Genomic DNA, 18152 nt, shown 5'->3' on the forward strand with positions numbered 1-18152 from the left:
TGTGGACTGGAAGTGAGACAAGGCCTGGACCCTTGGGGATGTGTTTCCACGGCCACTGCCTTTCTTTTCGCTCTAATCTTACCCCAGCAGCGGCACACCTTTCATTCTAGCAGGTGAATAAAAAAGGCGGGGACACAGATGAGATTCTTGCTTGTACTTTATTGCAGGAGTCAGGCGGGGCTGGTGGGGATGGGGTGAAAGGAGCATCCCGGGAGTGGCAGGGGCCTCGGCAGGTGGAGATCTTCAGCTTCTAAATCCTAAGCACACTCTGGGCTTTGTACTATTTTCCCCTAAAACAAACAAACAAAATCCCCAATACAATAGTGAATGAAAATGTCAAAGCCAGACCCAGAAACTTTAATGTCACCTAAGAGCTTCAGTATTTGTGGTAGGAGCTAAGCTTGGACTATTTCTCAGAAGCTTCTCTAGTTTTAATTTTTTTAATTAAATTTTTTTTTTTTTTTTTTTTTTTGCCACCCTGACTAGGGATTGAACCCATGCCCCTTGCAGTGGAAGCTGGGAGTCTTAACCACTGGGCTGCCAGGACGGTACCTCAGGAGCTTCTTTAAAAAAGATAAGATGACTGTGCCTGCTTCCCCAGGGACATTTACAATTTGACTCTCCTCTCTGGATTAGAAAAGTGTCCCCAAAGTAGGGACTTCTCAGGTGACGTAGTGGTAAAGAATCTGCCTGCCAATGCAGGAGACGGAAAAGATGTGGGTTTGATCCCTGGGTTTGGAAGATCCCCTGGAGAAGGGATAGGCTACCCACTCCAGTATTCTTGGGGCTTCCCTGGTGGCTCAGATGGTAAAGAATCTGCCTTCAATGCGGGAGACGTGGGTTCGATCCCTGGGTTGGGAAGATCCCCTGGAGGAGGGCATGGCAACCCACTCCAGTATTCTTGCCTGGAGAATCCCCAGGGACAGAGGAGGCTGGTGGGTTACAGCCCATGGGGTCACAAAGAGGTGGACGTGACTGAGCGACTAGGCACAGCACAGCACCAGTATGCTTGCTTGGAAGATGCGTGGGCAGAGGAGCCTAGCGGGCTACAGTCCACGGAGTTGCAGGGCTGGACACGACTGATCAACTGAGCATGCACACATGCCCCGAAGTGGGTGACGCTGCAGCGCAGGGACGCGGGCAGCGGGTGTGGAGGGAGCCGTGTACCATGAGCTGTACCACGCTGTCCTTGGCCTTCGGGGAGAGGGTGTCTATCAGCGCCTTCAGCTGTCTTGTTGCTTCTTTCATGTCTTCGTCAGGGCTGAAAGGTTCCAGGGCAGCCTCGTAGCTGGAAGGAGTGCCTGTGAGGAGGTTTCCCAAGGCATACAGAAGGCTGGGGCACACCTCTGTGGATGCTGGAGAACAGAGAGGAGGGATCCCTGTATCCAGGCCAGTGTCTAGACTGGCCAGCTCGCTGCCGGGGCCTGGCCCAGATGCACACAGCTGAGCCTGTCCACAAGAGCTAGGGGCACTCTCACCCCCGCCCTGGAGGGTGATGCTCCAAGCAATTGGCTCTTTGGCGCCAAGTGGATGCTTTCTGGGTTGCGGCCAGCTTTTTGTAGCTTGCCTGAGCCTTCCTTGTGCTTCCTGGGTTGCAACGGACAAGGTGCTACCAGCTCTTTCCAGGCGGAGCTCTGAGAATAGAAGCTGCTGATCTGACTTTTTTTTTTTTTTGGTGTGGTGTGTGGGGGCTGGGGAGAGGCCGCAAAGGGTTTTGGCTCCCACCGGAAACATACCTCTCACTGATGGTTAGTGATGGTCGGAGTCCACGTGACAAATTTAGGCTCTGGCAGGAAGAGGCACTCGTACCCGCCAAGCGCGAGCCCGAGCCTGGCTCGGAAGGGACATCTGCCGTGGGCGCCAGGCCTGTGGGCTCATCCACCCGCAGACACGCCTCTGCCCCTATCCCCAGCCCCTCTCCCGTGTTCCCTTCATCTGAGGGTGCCACCCTCATGCTCTCTTTTTAGGTCCCTGCCCCCAGGATCATGGGGCTTCCCAGGTGGCTTAGTGGTAAAGAATCTGCCTGCAATGCAGGAAATTGCAGGTTCAATCCTTGGGTCTGGAAGATCCCCTGGAGAAGGAAATGGCAACCCACTCTAGTATTCTCGCTTGGGAAATCCCCTGGACAGAGGAGCCCAGGGGCTACAGTCTATGGGGTTGCAAAGAGTCAGATAGGACTTAGCGTCTAAACAACAACACTCCCGGGATCATGGGGAGAATCACCATGCCCCGCTCCCTGTTTGCCCTGTCTTCCCATTGAGTCTTAAATCCCTGTCCTTGACTTTACCACCTTGTGTGCAAACTCCCTTTCCTGAACTCCCGGGTTCCACCCAAATGGGTCACTCCAAGTCAGACCCTCTCCAGAACTTAGATCCCTGCTTTGCAACTTACTGTGTCATCAGGCAAGTTACTTTATCTTTCTGTAGCTCAGTTTCTCATCTGAAAAATGGGGGATAATGTCCCCACTTCATAGAGTTGTTGTAAGAATGAAAAGAGATAATATGTGAACAGGATTCAGCACAGGGATTATTATATGTGCACACACACAGACATACAAACACATCCCAGACCCACCAGCTACATATTTCACCCTGTCTTGCTGGGTTGTACCTGGCACTAAGATCTTCTAATTAACGTACATTTCACTCCAAATGATGTTACTTCCCGTTTAAAACAGGCATCTCTGCACCATGGTTGCTCCTGCCGCCTCTTGCTCTCTGTTTTCTAACTCCCCCGCCACTCCCCAAGGTCATAAATCTTCTCTCTATTTTTCTTAGGGAACTTTGAAAGTGAGGGAGTTGGAATTTGTTTACATTTTTTGGTTGTTGTTGTAGAAGGAGTAGAAGAGACTGATAGGGAGTAAAAAGCAGCTAAGTAACCCAGTTCCCAAAGGATCAGGGGCTTCGAGGAAGATGGGATCCACATCCCCTGCCCCATCACTCTCCTCTTCATAACAGCTGCAACTCTTCAGAGACTCCTAATCCTTTTTGCAGAGGACCAAAAAATGTTTAGAAATCTCCATTCTGAGTTGGCAGTTTCCCAAAGGGAAGAACCCTATCTAGAATATTCCTCTCTGCCCAGAATGGGAGACCTTGCCTGGGGTTGGGTTTCTTTGGAAGCCATGAGGCTCCTTCCAACCCCTTTGGCTGCCAGGGTGATGTGCTGACCCCAAACCTGGAGGTCTCTTGGCATCTCGGGGTCTGTCCAGGCCTGGGCTTTGGGGAGCTAGTTAGTTACTCCTGTTCTGCTGGTCACTGCGTCTAGGTGGGATCTTCTCCATCTCTGCACTTCTGAGGTTTTTGGATATGGAAGATGGGGTCCTTTACAAGTTTCATCACAGCCTCAGGGCTCTGCGTAAATTCCTAAGGTGGGCTTGTTTGCCAGACCCGGCTTCCTGGCTGGAAGTCAGTATTCCCAGGCTCTCCCAGCAGCCGCACAGAGGACGTGGACAGCTGCCCCCTTTCCTGGGCAGCGCTGGGAGAGTTGCTGAGGCTGGCTTGGGGTGGGATACTTACCAGGTCTGCAGAAGAGAGTCAGGGTGACCAGGGCGAAGGCAATGGTGAGCTTCATGGTGGGCAGGAGGCTGGTGGGGGAGGAGGCTCTGGCCCTGTCTCTGGATCTGGTGGTCTCATGGGTGATGTGCCCACTGGGATACCTTCTTATACTCTCCTGCAGTGAGGAGGGCAGGGCATGGGATCCACTTACGGGATCACATTGTTTACTTGGGCATCCGCTCGGTGGAAAAAGTAAACATTCTCACTTCTCAACCCAGTTTCTGTCCCCAGTGAAACAGAGCTCACACAATGGGCCACCTGGGCGAGGGGAACCCAGAGTCCAATGTGGAGGCAGTGAGAGTGCCTGAGTCAGAGGGTTTGGAGAGCTGGCCGCCTTTGCTACTCCTTTCGGACCTGAGTGCTAGGCAGTGCAGATGGACAGACAGCATAGTCCGCCTGATCCTATCACCCCAGGAGAAACTGAGGCCCAAGGCCCCGTACCAGTGGCAGTGATAGGACTAAGACTTGGGTTTCCTGATACTCCAGCGGGCTCTGCTCCAAGGAAGTGGCTGGACTTCAAGCCTCCAGAGTCACGCGGTCCAGAGCGTCTTGTGGTCAGACTTGGGCAAGACCCTGGACCGAAGCATGTTGACAGATTAAATTCTCCAGAAACCTAATGCCCAGGTCGGGTTGGAGGATGCACTGTGCCAGCCGGGTCTGGAGTCCTGCCTTCCTGATGACAAACCCATGGGCACTGCAGGCCTCATAGCACTTGACCTCTTCATGGCCTTAACCTCTCACCATTTCCTTCTTGATTTGTTCTCTCTCCTACGTTCCCATGACTCTCTGCTTTCCTGTTTTCCTCCCTGGCCATCCTTATTCTTTGGATGTTGATTATTTACTGACCGAGCTTCCGTGTTGGTGGCTCCAGGCTGTGACCCTGGCCCCTTCTGACACCATGTCAGTGGCGGCCTCCTTTCTTCTCCAAAGCCTGTGCCTTAGGACACAGACCTCCCCGACTCAGAGTCACCTCCTAAATGGCCTTCGGCCTCCTAGCTCTTCCTCCTCGGCCATCCTGGGAAAGGCCACTAGAATGATTTTTCTTAAGCCTGCTTATCGTATTCTCCTCCTTCTTGAAACCCTTTTAAAGCTGCCTTGGGCAGATGCGATAAAATTTAAGTGCAACTTATGAGGCCCTTGTCCACTGGCCCTTGCTTACCATTTGAATCTCATTCCTCGGCTCTTCTGCGTGGAATCTTTTTTTTTTTTTTCCAGAAATAAATTTGATCACAGAATTGTGGACTTTTCAGTTGACTTATCAAACTACTAGAAAATTTAATTTTACATAATTTATAAAATCTCCACATCACTATCCTAAACTTCATTCAGTTTTCACTTAAGTTTTTGTTTTAAATTTATTTTTAATTGATTGATCAATACAGTATTGGTTTGATTTCTGTCATACATCAACATGAATTAACCATAGGTGTACATATGTCCCCTCCCTCTTGACTCTCCCTCCTACCTCTCACCCATTCCTACCCCTCTAGGTTATTACAGAGCCCCACTTTGAAAAAAGTGGTTAGATGCCACGAAGTTGGTGGCCATGCCTTAACCGTATTCGTGTGGTCAGGCTGGAGAGCCTCTTCTATCCTTGTCAAGGGGAGTGCTAACCTTCTCTCCTTTCATACAACACTCCTGTGTGGAAATTTAACTCTTAGTATGTGCTGATTTGGGAACAGTCCTTGTCTTTGTCCATGCCTTTTTACCTTTGTACAAGCTGTGCTTCTTGCCTGGGACACACTTCTGCCTCGTCTTCTCCAAATCCTATCTGTATTTCAAGAATTCGATCAAATGTTCATTCATTCATTCCCGAGCATCTGCTGTGTTCCAGGCACTGGGCTAGGAGTTGGGAGTTGGCATAGACATGGAGCAGCCCTGCCAGGAGCCCCTTCAAGATGAACTTGCCGCCGAGCTGCGAAGAGTGAGGTTGAGAGCAGCCAGTGGCCAGTCCCTGGGGGTCTGCCCAGCCCCTGGGGGTCTGCCCCAGCTGCAGGGAGCTGCTGAGCCCAAGGTCACACCCTCCCTGGGGTGCAAACAACGAGGGCACGTCGGTGCCATGTTGGACAGCTCCTGCAGGTGGTGCTTACTCCAGAGCACCCGCCTGGCTGGCCCAGCCTTTGCCAGGCCTGCAGGGCATGCAGGCCAGCTTCCCCTGCAGCCCAGCCCAGCTTTCTTCCCTTCACAGTTATTGATCCCTAGTAGTAATCTTGTACCCCAAACTCCACCTCAGTATCTGCTGTCAGGACAGTATTAATCCACGGTAGGGAAGCAAGCATAAACTGAGCAGGCCCAGGTCGGCGGGGGCCATCGTGGAGCTTCACTCTGGTGGGAGGACAGACAGCAAGCAGACGGTGAAACAAATGAGACACTCACAGATGTGCTAAGCACAGAGGAGAATGAAGTGGACACCATGGTGGAAAAGGAGAGGGAGACCGCTTTGTAGGGGGATGGGGCGGTCCTCTCTGAGCAGGTGAGACCTGCAGGGGCAGAGCATCTGGGCAGCGTCTGAGGCATCTGTAAATGTTCTTTTCACTGGTATTAAATACCTTCACATCGATGAGCCTGCACCATTGTCTACCCCCATGCCTCCTTGTATCTTGTGAAACCGAAACTCTGTACCTGCTAAACAACTGCCCACCTCACCTCTCCCAGCCCCTGGCGACCACCGTTCTACTGTCTGTCTCGATGATTTCGACAAGCCTATTTCAGTCGCTCAGTCATGTCCGACTCTTTGCAACCCCATGAATCGCAGCACGCCAGGCCTCCCTGTCCATCATCATCTCCCAGAGTTCACTCAGACTCACGTCCATCGAGTCCATGATGCCATCCAGCCATTTCATTCTGGGTCGTCCCCTTCTCCTCCTGCCCCCAATCTCTCCCAGCATCAGAGTCTTTTCCAATGAGTCAACTCTTTGCATGAGGTGTCCAAAGTACTGGAGCTTCAGCTTTAGCATCATTCCTTCCCAAGAAATCCCAGGGTTGATCTCCTTCAGAATGGACTGCTTGGATCTCCTTGCAGTCCAAGGGACCCTCAAGAGTCTTCTCTAACACCACAGTTCAAACGCATCAATTCTTCAGCGCTCAGCCTTCTTCACAGTCCAACTCTCACATCCATACATGACCACTGGAAAAACCATAGCCTTGACTCGACGGACCTTAGTTGGCAAAGTAATGTCTCTGCTTTTGAATATACTATCTAGGTTGGTCATAACTTTTCTTCCAAGGAGTAAGCGTCTTTTAATTTCATGGCTGCAGTCACCATCTGCAGTGATTTTGGAGCCCAGAAAAATAAAGTCTGACACTGTTTCTACTGTTTCCCCATCTATTTGCCATGAAGTGATGGGACCAGATGCCATGATCTTTGTTTTCTGAATGTTGAGCAACAAGCCTAAGTACCTCATAAAAGTGGAATCGCGCAATATTTGTCTTTCTGTGACTGGCTTATTTCACGCAGGAGAACATCCTCCAGGTTCATCCATGGTGGCTTATTGCAGATTTTTTTTCTTCTTGGAGGGGAATATGATTCCATTTTACGTCTGGATCACATTTTGCTTATCTGTTCATCCATCCGTGGACTCTTGGGTTGTGGCCTCATTTTAATTATCCCAAATGCTGCTATGAACATGGGTGTACAATCTGGAAGGTGTTCATAGGGAGTAGCAGGGTTTGATTTCCCTTTTCTGTTTTCAAAAAATTTTTATTTATTTATTCGGATGAGCCAGGTCTTTGTTGCAGCATTCAGGATCTTTAGTTGCAGCTTGTGAACTCTTAGTTGCAGCATGAGGGATCTAGTTTCCTAACCAGGGATCAAACTCAGGTCCCCTGTATTGAGAGTGTGGAGTCTAAGCCACCAGATCACCAGGGAAGTCCCTGATTTCCTTTCTGAAGAGATGTCGCTGACTACTGCCCTGAGAGGGAGGGATGGAGTGATGGAGCAGCTCAGCGAAAGGGATGGTGGGTTTGGACCAGCTGATGGCAGTGGGGTGAGGATGTGAGAAACACAGGGACAGGCTTGATGCTGGATAGATTAAAATGGGTGGGAGAGGGCTGCATCTGGGTGAGCCTGGCTGGTTTCTGGCTGGGGCACTGGTCCCCGGGGGCTATTTCCTGATCTAGAGGAGACTCGGGAGGAATAAGATACAGAAGGGGATCAGTGGGAAGCCTTCTCGAACCAGCGGTGCCTGTCAGCCATCACTCTTGCTCTCAGCCTCTACAGCCCTCTGTTTTGTGCCCACTGCCGAGGGCTTTAACTTTGCGGTTCTTTTCTTGTTCTAACCTCGTACAGAATGTTTGCTAAACAAGAATCCATGTGGCATGAACTGATGAATGAGTCCTTGTCAGTATGTGGGAGGTAGAGAGGCTCAGAGGTGCCTTAATACTGTTACAAGCACAGGTTCTGAAGTAGCCACCACGGGGACTCACGGAGTAAATTACTGTGCAGTTGAAAGATCAGGAGAGAAAGGTTTTCTGAACTGATCATGAAATGATCTCTGAGGCAGGCTACAAAGCGGAAAATCAAACAGGCAAACAAAAACCACAAACAAGGCAGAACAGAGTGAAAAACAGAAAATAAGAGCAAAACAATCCACACAGGTCGTTGCTTGTATGTGCAGAGGACGTCTGTGCAAGTGGGCGGTGCTGGCTGTTTCCACAAAGTGGATGAGGGAACCCAGAGAATGAGACTTCATTTATAAGCACTTTGGTGCCCTTTGAATCTGGAATTACATAAAGATATGATTAATACAAAACAATTTTTTAAAAAGGGAAGACTAGGTCTGACACTTGCTATGACGTGGGTGAACCTTGAGGATGTGGCGCTAAGTGAAATAAGTCAGTTACAGAAAGATACTATGTGAGTCCACTTAGACAAGGTATGGAGAAGAGTCAGATACACAGAGACAGAAAGAAGAACGCTGGGTGCTAGGGGCTCAGGGGAGGGGGACTGAGAGCTAATTTTGTTTGATGGGGACAGAGTCTCAGTTTGGGATGTTGAACTGGAGGTAGATGGGGTAATGAATACACAACAATGTGAGTGTGTCTAATTCTACTGAACTCTATGCTTACAAATGGTTAAGATAATGTGTCTAATTCTACTGAACTCTATGCTTACAAATGGTTAAGATAGTGTGTCTAATTCTACTGAACTCTATGCTTACAAATGGTTAAGATAGCAAAGTTCATGTTATATGTGTTTTGCCACAATTAAAAATAATAAAAATAAAAAGGGAGAGAACAGGATCCAGAATGAGCCTGTCTGAGTTGACTCCCAGACACATGGCTTACCAACTTTATTATCTTGGGCAACGTATCTCACTCCTCTCTGCCTCCATTTCCTTGTCTGTAGGATGAACATTCCTTTTGCGTTGCAGGTGAAGAATCGGCCTGCAGTGCAGGAGACCCTGGTTTGATTCTTGGGTGGGAAGAGCTGCTGGAGAAGGGCACAGCAACCCACTCCAGTATTCTTGCCAGGAGAATCCCATGGACAGAGAAGCCTGGCAGGCTATAGTCCCTGGGGTCTCAAAAGAGTCAGACACGACTGAAGCAACTGCGCATGCACGCACGATTCACATTAAGGGCTGCCTAGCATGGAGAGACTTAGCAGCAGCAGCATGGAGACAGTGCTCTGTGAATGTTGGCAAGTACTGTACTGGCCGGTCTCCATGCGGAAGTCACAAGAAGAAGTCCATCAGCTTGAGTTTCCTTGTTCAAGTCTACACACATGACTCTGCGGGACGCAGAAGACCCTGGATAAAGCATGCTGTCCACCTTCCTGACCTGACCCCAGGGCAGGGGTTAATAGGCAAGGCTATGTGAATAAAGAGAAGTTCTGAGCTCCCCCTATAGGTGAGCCATGTAAAGAAGCTTAGTAGCTCAGATGGTAAAGAATCTGCTTGCCGTGCGGGAGATTTAGGTTCGATTCCTGAGTTGGGAAGATCCCCTGGAGAAGGGAATGGCTACCCACTCCAGTATTCTTGCCTGGAAAACTCCATGGACAGAGAAGCCTGGCAGGCTAGAGTCCTTTGGGTGGTAAAAAGTAGGACATGAATAAGCAAGTAGCACTTTCACTCTGGGCTTTTCTGGTGGCTCAGACAGTAAAGAATCTGCCTGCCCAGGCAGAAGACCCGGATTCGATTCCTGAGTCGGGAAGATCCCCTGGAGAAGGGGAAGGCTACCCACTCCAGTATTCTGGCCTAGAGAATTCCATGGACAGTCCATGGGGTTGCAAAGAGTCAGACATGACTGAGCGACTTTGGGCTTCCCTGGTGGCTCAGATGGTAATGAATCTGCCTGCGATGTGGGAGACCCGGGTTCGAGCCCTGGGTTGGAAAGATCCCCTGGAAAAGGAAATGGCAACTCACTTCAGTAGTCTTGCCCTGGAGAATCCCATGGACTGAGGAGCCTGGCAGGCTACAGTCTGTGGGGTCGCAAAGAGTCAGACATGACTGAGCGAGTAACACACACACACACACACACACACACACAACACAGTGAATTCCAGACCAGAGCCTGCAGCCCGCGCTAGCACATGGTGATGGCCGGGAACCACCATTTCTGGCCACATATGGGCAGTCGCCTGGTCACTGTGCCAAGAAGACAAGTGCCTGCAGGAAGACAAGGCTCTTGGTTATTAGCACCATGGGTGTGGCGGTGTGTTGGCACAGTTCCTGCTGGGTCCCCCCAACCAAAACCTTAGCCCGTGTGGGCTGGGCTTGGCTCTGGACCTACAGAGATGAGGCCTGGCCGCAGCTAGGGCAGTGGCCAAAGAGCCTGCCCTGGGTCCACCCTTCCCTGGGCTCCATCTCGGAGGCCGAGGGCGCCTTGTGCCTGGCTCTAGCTTACACCGGGGCCAGAGGGTGTGAGGGACCCAGGCTGTCTGGAAAGCTTGCTTGGGGATCTGGATTTTAAGGTCTGCCAATCCCTCTGCTCTGCATGTGGACTGTGCGTGTGCACACGTGGCTGCCAGCTTTGTGAGCTCTGATCAGTGCCCCTTGGGGAGTCCGCCCAGGTGCCCACTTAGAGGTCTTGGGGGGGAGGGCTCAGCCCAGCAGCAGCCCAGCAAAGGCATTGACTGAGACCAGCTGTTCCCTCCTGGGCTTGATGCTTGCTGTATCCTCTGAACCAGAAGCTGGGGTGCAGCCTGGGCTGGCATCTGGCCTATGGCAAGTCCCAGCCTGGCCCAGAAAATAGGTTGGAGGCTGTGGGAGGGCCATTCTGATCCTATCCATCCGGCCTGGCTGCTAGAACAGGGCTGGTCAGGCTACAAGCTGGTGGGGTCAGCTCGTGGGCCAAGCTGTAGACTTCAGCCTCCTCCCTCCACTCTGGGTTTCTGACTCTGGGCTCGTTCAGGAAATAGTCCCTGAGAGAGCAGAATTTTGCTTGTGGTTCTGGTCCATTCTATTCGGTCTCAGTGGCTCCTGAGAACGACTCCTACACTGACCCAGCTCTCACAGGCGGAGTCTGGACATTCCAGCCAGAACAGACAAAACTGTTCAGTGGCCCCGATGCCTATGGCCTGTGAGCTTTCAGAGGGCCTAAAAAATTGTCATGTATGTCTTGGCTTCCAAGTATAAAAAGAAAATTTGAAAATTATAATCAATGGATATTTATCTAGGTAACAATATTTCCACTAGCTTGATGGGACTCAGTTCAACCATGACATAGTTATACGTAGGGCTCCCCTGGTGTCTCAGTCAGTAAAGAATCCGCCTGCAATGCAGGAGACCCAAGTTCAAACCCTGGATCAGGAAGATCCTCTGGAGAAGGAAATGGCTACCCACTCCAGTATTCTTGCATGGGAAACCCCATGGACAGAAGAGCCTGGCGGGCTATACAGTCCATGGGGTCTCAAGAGTCGGACACAACTTAGTGACTAAACTACCAACCACCAGGTGCAATAAACTTTAAGTTGTATGAACCAAATGCATAATCTAGTCTTAGGAGCAGAATTATTAAATTTATACAAGCTCCTTTTGAAACTTGATAGGCAAATTATATTGGGAGAAGAATATATATTGTAATGTGTCTGATATGATATGGGGTAGAAACATCAAAACCAGTAGGATTTCACAATATCTGTAGGAGTGGCCATAGCAGAACACAGCCAGCATCAAAGCAGGCAAGGAGGGACCGGAGGGAGTACCTCAGCTTCTGCTTCTTCCCATCCTCTCTGATTTATAGCCAGAGCCTTCCCTTGGCCTACCCAACTGGTATTCAGCAGCAAGGAAGCCTGGGTTTTGTGGTCCTTAGAGGTCAGCCTCCAGGGACACAGAGCAGATCATAGAAAGGTCAGAGAATGAGTGGGAGGGGAAAGTGAAAGGTGTTAGTCACTCGGTTGTGTCTGACTCTTCGCGACCCCATGGACTGGGGCCCGCCAGGCTCCTCTGTCTGTGGGATTCTCCAGGCAAGAATACTGGAGTGGGTTGCCATTCCTTTCTCCAGGGGATCTCCCTGACCCTGGGATTGAACCCATGTCTCCTACACTGCAGGCAGATTCTTTACTGCCTGAGCCACCAGGAGGGGAATGAGTGTCAAATATAGAAAAACCAGCCCATAAGAGTATCATTCTACTTACACAGCTCTGGAGCTTGCCTTTTCCACTTAATGTTACATCTGGGATAACTTTCCAAACCTTGGCACTTACAGATTTTTACTTTTCTCATGCTGTAGACTATGTGTTTGCAGGATGTAATATAATTTCCATTACCAGCACCTTTTTGACGGACCTAAAGTTTGTTTCCAGCTTTTCTGCCGTTACCAGCCACACGGTAACGACACAGCTCCTGTGCAGACGCCTGGGTCAGGGTGTGCTGCGCTCCTCACTGGTGTTAACATTCTCTGTGGAGGGGTTGATGGTGGGGAATGACAGGGCTGGGAGGCGGGAGCGGGAGGGTGTTGGGGTGGGTGTCCGCGGTTCTGATTTCCACGGGGATCTCACCTTCCCAGGGCAAGACGTCCCTTAGCTCTCAGAGTAAGGGGAGTGGCCAGCCAAGACGCTCTCATGGGCTCCCTAGGGGCATCCTGTGGACACGCCTCACCCACTCCCTGTTGTGGGCTGGACCCAGGTACAAAGCGACCTGGCTTTTGCTCTTTCTGGAGTTTCGGGGAGGGATGGGGGTGCGGCAGGCTTCAATCCGCTGAGGATCTGAGCCCTCTCTGCTGCTGGAGCTGAAACTTGGGGGCGAGGTGGGAGGGTGGGGACGGGCTGGGAGCTGGGGTTGGGCTCTCCCTGAGACCCGGATGCCTGGCAGAACCAGCAGGTTCTTGGCTCTGGGGGAAGCTTCCTCTGAGGGTGGGAACTGTGAAGGTGATAGAAGGTCCCGTCTTGCAGGGTAGAAACTGGTTCCCTTCGTCTTACTGGCAGCTCTGGGGATTTGGGCAGCAGATTTGGGTTGACAGCGCGTGACAATTCACATCCTGACCTTTCCCAGGGAGCTTTCACTTGCCGGCTGAATCCTGCAGCCTTTTTGTTCTGCCATGAGTCACCAGGTTCAGCCCTCTGCGACCGTCCTCTCCCGTCTCCCCTGCCCTGAGCTTCCTCCCCCCGTGGACTTGGCAGGTCACCGCCGAGGCCCCTGTGCCTGGTGCCTCAGGTGGGTTGTACGACTCTGCCTGTGGCCATCACAGGGACGTGAGCCCTTGGGGTCAGCAGACGTGGGTCAGGGCCCAGCTCTGTTGCTGGCTGGCCGAGGGGCTCTGTGGAACTGTGGTGGTCCCACAAGAACAGGGAAGACCACCACGGGCTCCTTCGGGCTGTTAGTCTGAGACCCAGCGATGTCTCAGGCAGAGGAGCCGGGTGAGCCCCTGGCCTGTGTGCCCCTCACATATCCTGCGTTGTCCCTCCTGGGTACCACGTCACTCTATCAGGGTGACGCAGCATCCTCAAACATGAACGATAACTTTATCTATCATCTATCTCTATTTTTATAACTAAAATAGTTAAGTTTATATTTATACATGCAATATACTACGTAATGTATTTTGTCTCATATACATATGTAGACATACATAACACATATAATGGGCTTCCCCATGGCTCAGTGGTAAAGAATCCGTCTGTAATGCAGGAAATGCAAGAGATATGGGTTTGATCCCTGAGCTGGGAAGATCCCCTGGAAGAGGAAATGGCAACGCATTCCAGTATTCTTGCCTGAAAAACCCCATGGACAGAGGAGTTTGATGGCTACAGTCCATAAAGTCACAGACAGTCAGACATGACTGAGCAATGCATTTAATAATAGTATATAACATTTCTATGATAACTAGAATGAAATGCAATTTCAGCCTCAAGCCTTCACTCTGCTAAGGGGATAGGAATTTAGCCTCAGCCCTCCTGGGCCTCTCCCGTCCAGAGTTGTACTAACTTCCAGGGGCCTTGTTCAGAACCAAGACTCTGGTGGACTTTGTGCAGTGGGGACATCAGTGCTGGTTGCTGTCACCCGTCACCAGCTCAGCTCTTGCTGTTGATCATCAGCCTGTGCAGGCCTCAGGCTCACTGGCTTTCTCTGCCACCTTGGAGCCACTCCTGGGGGCCCAGGAATCCTGCTGCTGCTCCCAAGTGGTGCTGAGGCTGGGAGATTCTGCTGTCATCCCACCTAAGATGTTATCATTCACCCATTTCTTCTTTGGGGGGCTTCTGCTGTCTGCTCTCAGATTCTTCAGACCCATCTGGAGGCTCTGCCACCTCACTAAGGCTTGATCTCTCCATGGCTTCCCTGCGGGATTTGATACCCAGAGAGGATCCCTTTTTAATGCCTCCCTGCTCTAGACAACAAAACTTTTTCTCAGGACAACTGTGAAATGAAATGAAGAATAAAGGTCAGAAAAGAAAGGCAGACAGTGGTCACTGATTTAATTATCCATCAAGATCATTTTCTTTTATTGAAATACACACACCCTGCTGGCAAAAATATCAGAGCACACCATTTTCCCACGTTAAAAACACACCTATTTCGTCCTATTTGCAATAGCCAAGACATGGATGCAACCTAAATGTCCATTGACAGATGACTGGATAAAGAAGATGTGTACATATCTACAATGAAATACAACAAGGAAGGACCTAGAGATTATCATACTAGTAAATAATCTAGTGAAGTAAGTAAACTGGGCAAATGTCATATGATATTACCAAGACGTGAAATCTAGAAAGAAGACGGTACAAATGGACTTCTATACTAAGCAAACATAGATCCTCAAACATAGAAAACGAGCTTATGGTTGCCAAAGGGAAAGAGGGTGTGGGGATATATTAGGAGTCTGGGGTCAATACGCACCTACGACTGTAGATATAAAGTAGATAACCGGCAAGGGCTTATGGTGTGGCACAGGCAACTGTCCTGGGGCTCCGCTGGTAAAGTCCGCCTGCAGTGCGGGAGACCTGGGTTTGATCCCTGGGTTGGGAAGATCCCCTGGAGAAGGGAAAGGCTACCCACTCCAGTATTCTGGCCTGGAGAATTCCATGGACTGTATAGCCCATGGGGTTGCAAAGAGTCGGACACGACTGAGCAGCTTTCACTTTCACAAGGGAAAGAGTCTAAAAATATATACGTATGTATAACTGAATCACTTTGCTCTACACCTGAAACTAATACAACTTTGTAAATCAATTACACTTCAATAAAACATACACATACACAAAACATAGCAATTTATTCAATAGCTTGTATAATTACCTAATGGACTCTGATTCTTTGGTTACAGTCTGCTATATTAACATCTTATGCAAATAATTATTCAATTAAAATTTACCCAGAAGTGAATTTTTATAAAATTGAATTACCTACCTGCAATGACTAAATTTAAAGGTCAATTTAGTCAACTGCTAAATTGTACCACGGATGCACTCTTTTATTTATTTGATTCGCTCTTTAGTTTTAAAACAACCAGCAACTGAAAAAGAATACATTTCAACTTTAAAGATATTAAAATTCAGTCCAACGTTTCACATATGAACTAAAATGTTCATCTGAAACAAAAATATTATACTTTGCACTCTTTTACGGTTTAAAATTTTAAGCCCAAAGAGAAGTTTCAAGTGGTCTGAGATGACAGAAATGAAGCAACTCAAGTTCTCTTCCTTGCTCTTTACCAGCCCAACATGTTGGTGGATCACTCTGGACTTGCTGTTTGAGCACAGGGCTATGTAGCAAGCAGGAGCTAGAGGCTAGAACTGAATCTGAAGTCAGCTCCAAGGATTCTGCACCTTCGAAAAAACGTACTCTTTTTTGTAAGCCACTGATATAAAATTCTTCATTACAACGAAATATAGTATACAAGTTTATAACAGAACAATATTTAAAAAACAATAGATAAATGGGAGAAAACAAACTGTAAAACGGACCCAAGTAAACTTAACAATCTGACTAGCACAGTAACTAAGAACCAGAAGGTTCAGATGGTTTTACAGAGAAGTTTTACTAAACTTTCAGGTAATAATAATAGTAAATAGTTATAATAGGTAATATGTAGTGAGCTGTTTCTGTGTTCCAGACAGTACGAAGTGCTTTCTATAAGTGAACAAATTTAATTTTCACAGCAATCTAAGTGGATAGGGAGTGGCTTCTATATGAAAACTTTCAAGATGGCAAGCTTTCTACTTTGTACTTAGCCTATTGTTTTTATCTATTTATTTATTTAAAATTTTTGCTTCTATTTCCTTATTTCCTTTATTGGGATATAGCTGCTTTACAAGGTGGTGTTAGTTTGTGCTGTACAATGAAGGGAATCAGCTATCTGAATACATATCTCCTCTCCCTCTTGCAACTCTCCTATCTCGCCATCCCACTTCTCTAGATCATCATTCTGCTTAGACTGTTCTTTTGTTAAATAGCTTTAGCCATCAGTTTTCTATTTACCTATGTGCAGATATAGACCTGTTAGTTCTTGTTCTGCCTTTTTGAGCAATATGACATAAATGAAGCTCTTCTTTCGTGTGGCCATCCTTTCTATGCTGGAAAGCCATTATCATATCTGCTTTCTCCACCTTAGGAGACTTCATTTAAGTCTGTCCAGGGACTTCCCTGGTGGTGCAGTGGTTACGACCCTGTGGTTCCTCTGCAGGGCATACTGTTTGGGTCCCTGGTTGGGGAACTAAGATCCTGCATGCCACGTGGTGTGACTGGAAAACAAAAGAAAGGTTTTGTATAAACTTAAAAGAGATAATTATTAAGCTTTGGCTGCTCTGGGCGCTCGATGCGGTGAGAAGGCTTTCCCTGGTGGCAGCGAGTGGGGCTACTCTCTGGCCGTGTTGCTCGGGATTTTCACTGCGGCGGCTCCTCTCTTGTGCAGCACAAGTTCCAGGGCAGAGGCTCAGTAGTTGTGGCGCATGCGCCTGGTTGCTCTGCAGCTTGTGGGATCTTCCCCCATCAGGGATTGAACCTGTGTCCCCTGCATTGCCAGGTGGATTCTTAACCCCTGGACTACCAGGGAAGTCCTTGTATAAACTTTTTAATATCCATTTTTCCCACCTGCTAGTCCTGTAGCCCTCTTAATTTCCTGCATGGGTTTACAAAGATTGTTATTAGTAGCTTTGTGTTCTTGTCTTCATGACAAACTTATTCTTGACATGAACCTGCTGGAGACTGAGAGTTCTTAGAAATAATTTCCATGTAGAATATAATGTCTGTTGAAAGATAAGCAGTAAACGTGTGCTAATTTGGAGCTTACATATATACTATGAAAACTCAGTGTTACCCATATCAGATGCTTTCAACTTGGACTTAGGAGAACATTCCAGGTAGGAGTATTTTATCACTGACATTGTTAAGAATTGCTGGTGCATGGTGATATTAAAAAACATATAGGCATTTGGTGAGTCTTACTGGTTTTAAACCCTCTTACTGCCTGCACTTGTTTCAGCAGAGACCACCCATCTATGGTAGTCCAGACGTGCTTCACGAGATGGTGTTTTCTGGAAATTGAAGATATGTGGCAGCCCTGTGTTGAGCAAATCTCTTGGTACCAATTTTTCCAACCGCATTTGCTCACTTCATGTTTCTATGTCACATGTTGGCAATTCTTGCAGTGTTTCAAACTTTTTCATTATTATTTGTTATGGTGATCTCTGATCAGTGATTTTGGTGTCACTATTGCAAAAAGTTTATGACTCTCTGAAGGCTCTCTGGTGGTTAGCATTTTTAACCAATAAAGTATTTCTTGATTAAGGTATGTAGATTTTTTGCTTGTTTTCTTTAAACTGAAATATAGTTGATTTACACTGTTGCCTCACTTTCAGGTGGATAGTTGTACATTTTTTTTTAACATAGTGCTATTGCACACTTAATAGGCTACAGTGTAGTGTACACATAACTTTTATATGCATTGGGAAACCAAAAAATTCATGTGACTCACTTCATTGTGGTGGCCTGGAACTGAACCCACATGTATCTCCAAGGTGTGTCTATACTTACTCTGTGCCTCCCAGGTGCCCTGGAAATCCTTTTCCAGTCTGGGGGTGTGGTGGGGGCTCAGGAAGCCTGGCTCTTACACAAACGAGTGCCTGGAGGTCTTTCCATGCCTCTGAAAGGGGAGGCTTTTGAGCTGCAGAAGCCAGGAAAAGACTGCCCCTTTCTCTGCCTTCCTCTGTGACAGCCCTTC

General features: G+C 48.6%; 1 protein-coding gene and 1 non-coding gene across 2 annotated transcripts; both read right to left on the minus strand.

The window, feature by feature from the left end:
- Positions 1-202: 202 nt before the first annotated feature.
- Positions 203-3607, minus strand: SCGB1A1 (secretoglobin family 1A member 1). The gene is made up of 3 exons (XM_068979110.1): positions 3516-3607; positions 1168-1355; positions 203-290 (listed from the first exon to the last, which is right to left on the minus strand). The coding sequence occupies exons 1-3, from the start codon at positions 3568-3570 to the stop codon at positions 258-260; spliced, it is 276 nt and encodes a 91-aa protein (XP_068835211.1). The 5' UTR covers positions 3571-3607; the 3' UTR covers positions 203-257.
- Positions 3608-5064: 1457 nt separating this feature from the next.
- LOC138084927 (U6atac minor spliceosomal RNA) lies at positions 5065-5190 on the minus strand. Its single transcript, XR_011145325.1, has one exon. It is a non-coding gene; the product is annotated as a U6atac minor spliceosomal RNA (small nuclear RNA).
- Between the last annotated feature and the right edge of the window lie 12962 nt (positions 5191-18152).

This window comes from Capricornis sumatraensis, chromosome 8, assembly GCF_032405125.1.
Source record: "Capricornis sumatraensis isolate serow.1 chromosome 8, serow.2, whole genome shotgun sequence".
NCBI classification, from domain to species: Eukaryota; Metazoa; Chordata; class Mammalia; order Artiodactyla; family Bovidae; genus Capricornis; species Capricornis sumatraensis.

Excerpts from the sequence above, each read along its gene's own strand:
- SCGB1A1 (XM_068979110.1), bottom strand. The coding sequence starts at position 3,570 with ATGAAGCTCACCATTGCCTTCGCCCTGGTCACCCTGACTCTCTTCTGC. Across the intron at positions 1,356-3,515 it reads GACTCTCTTCTGCAGACCTG|CATCCACAGAGGTGTGCCCC; the intron begins GTAAGTATCCCA and ends TCTGTTCTCCAG. Across the intron at positions 291-1,167 it reads ACAGCGTGGTACAGCTCATG|GGGAAAATAGTACAAAGCCC; the intron begins GTACACGGCTCC and ends TGTTTGTTTTAG.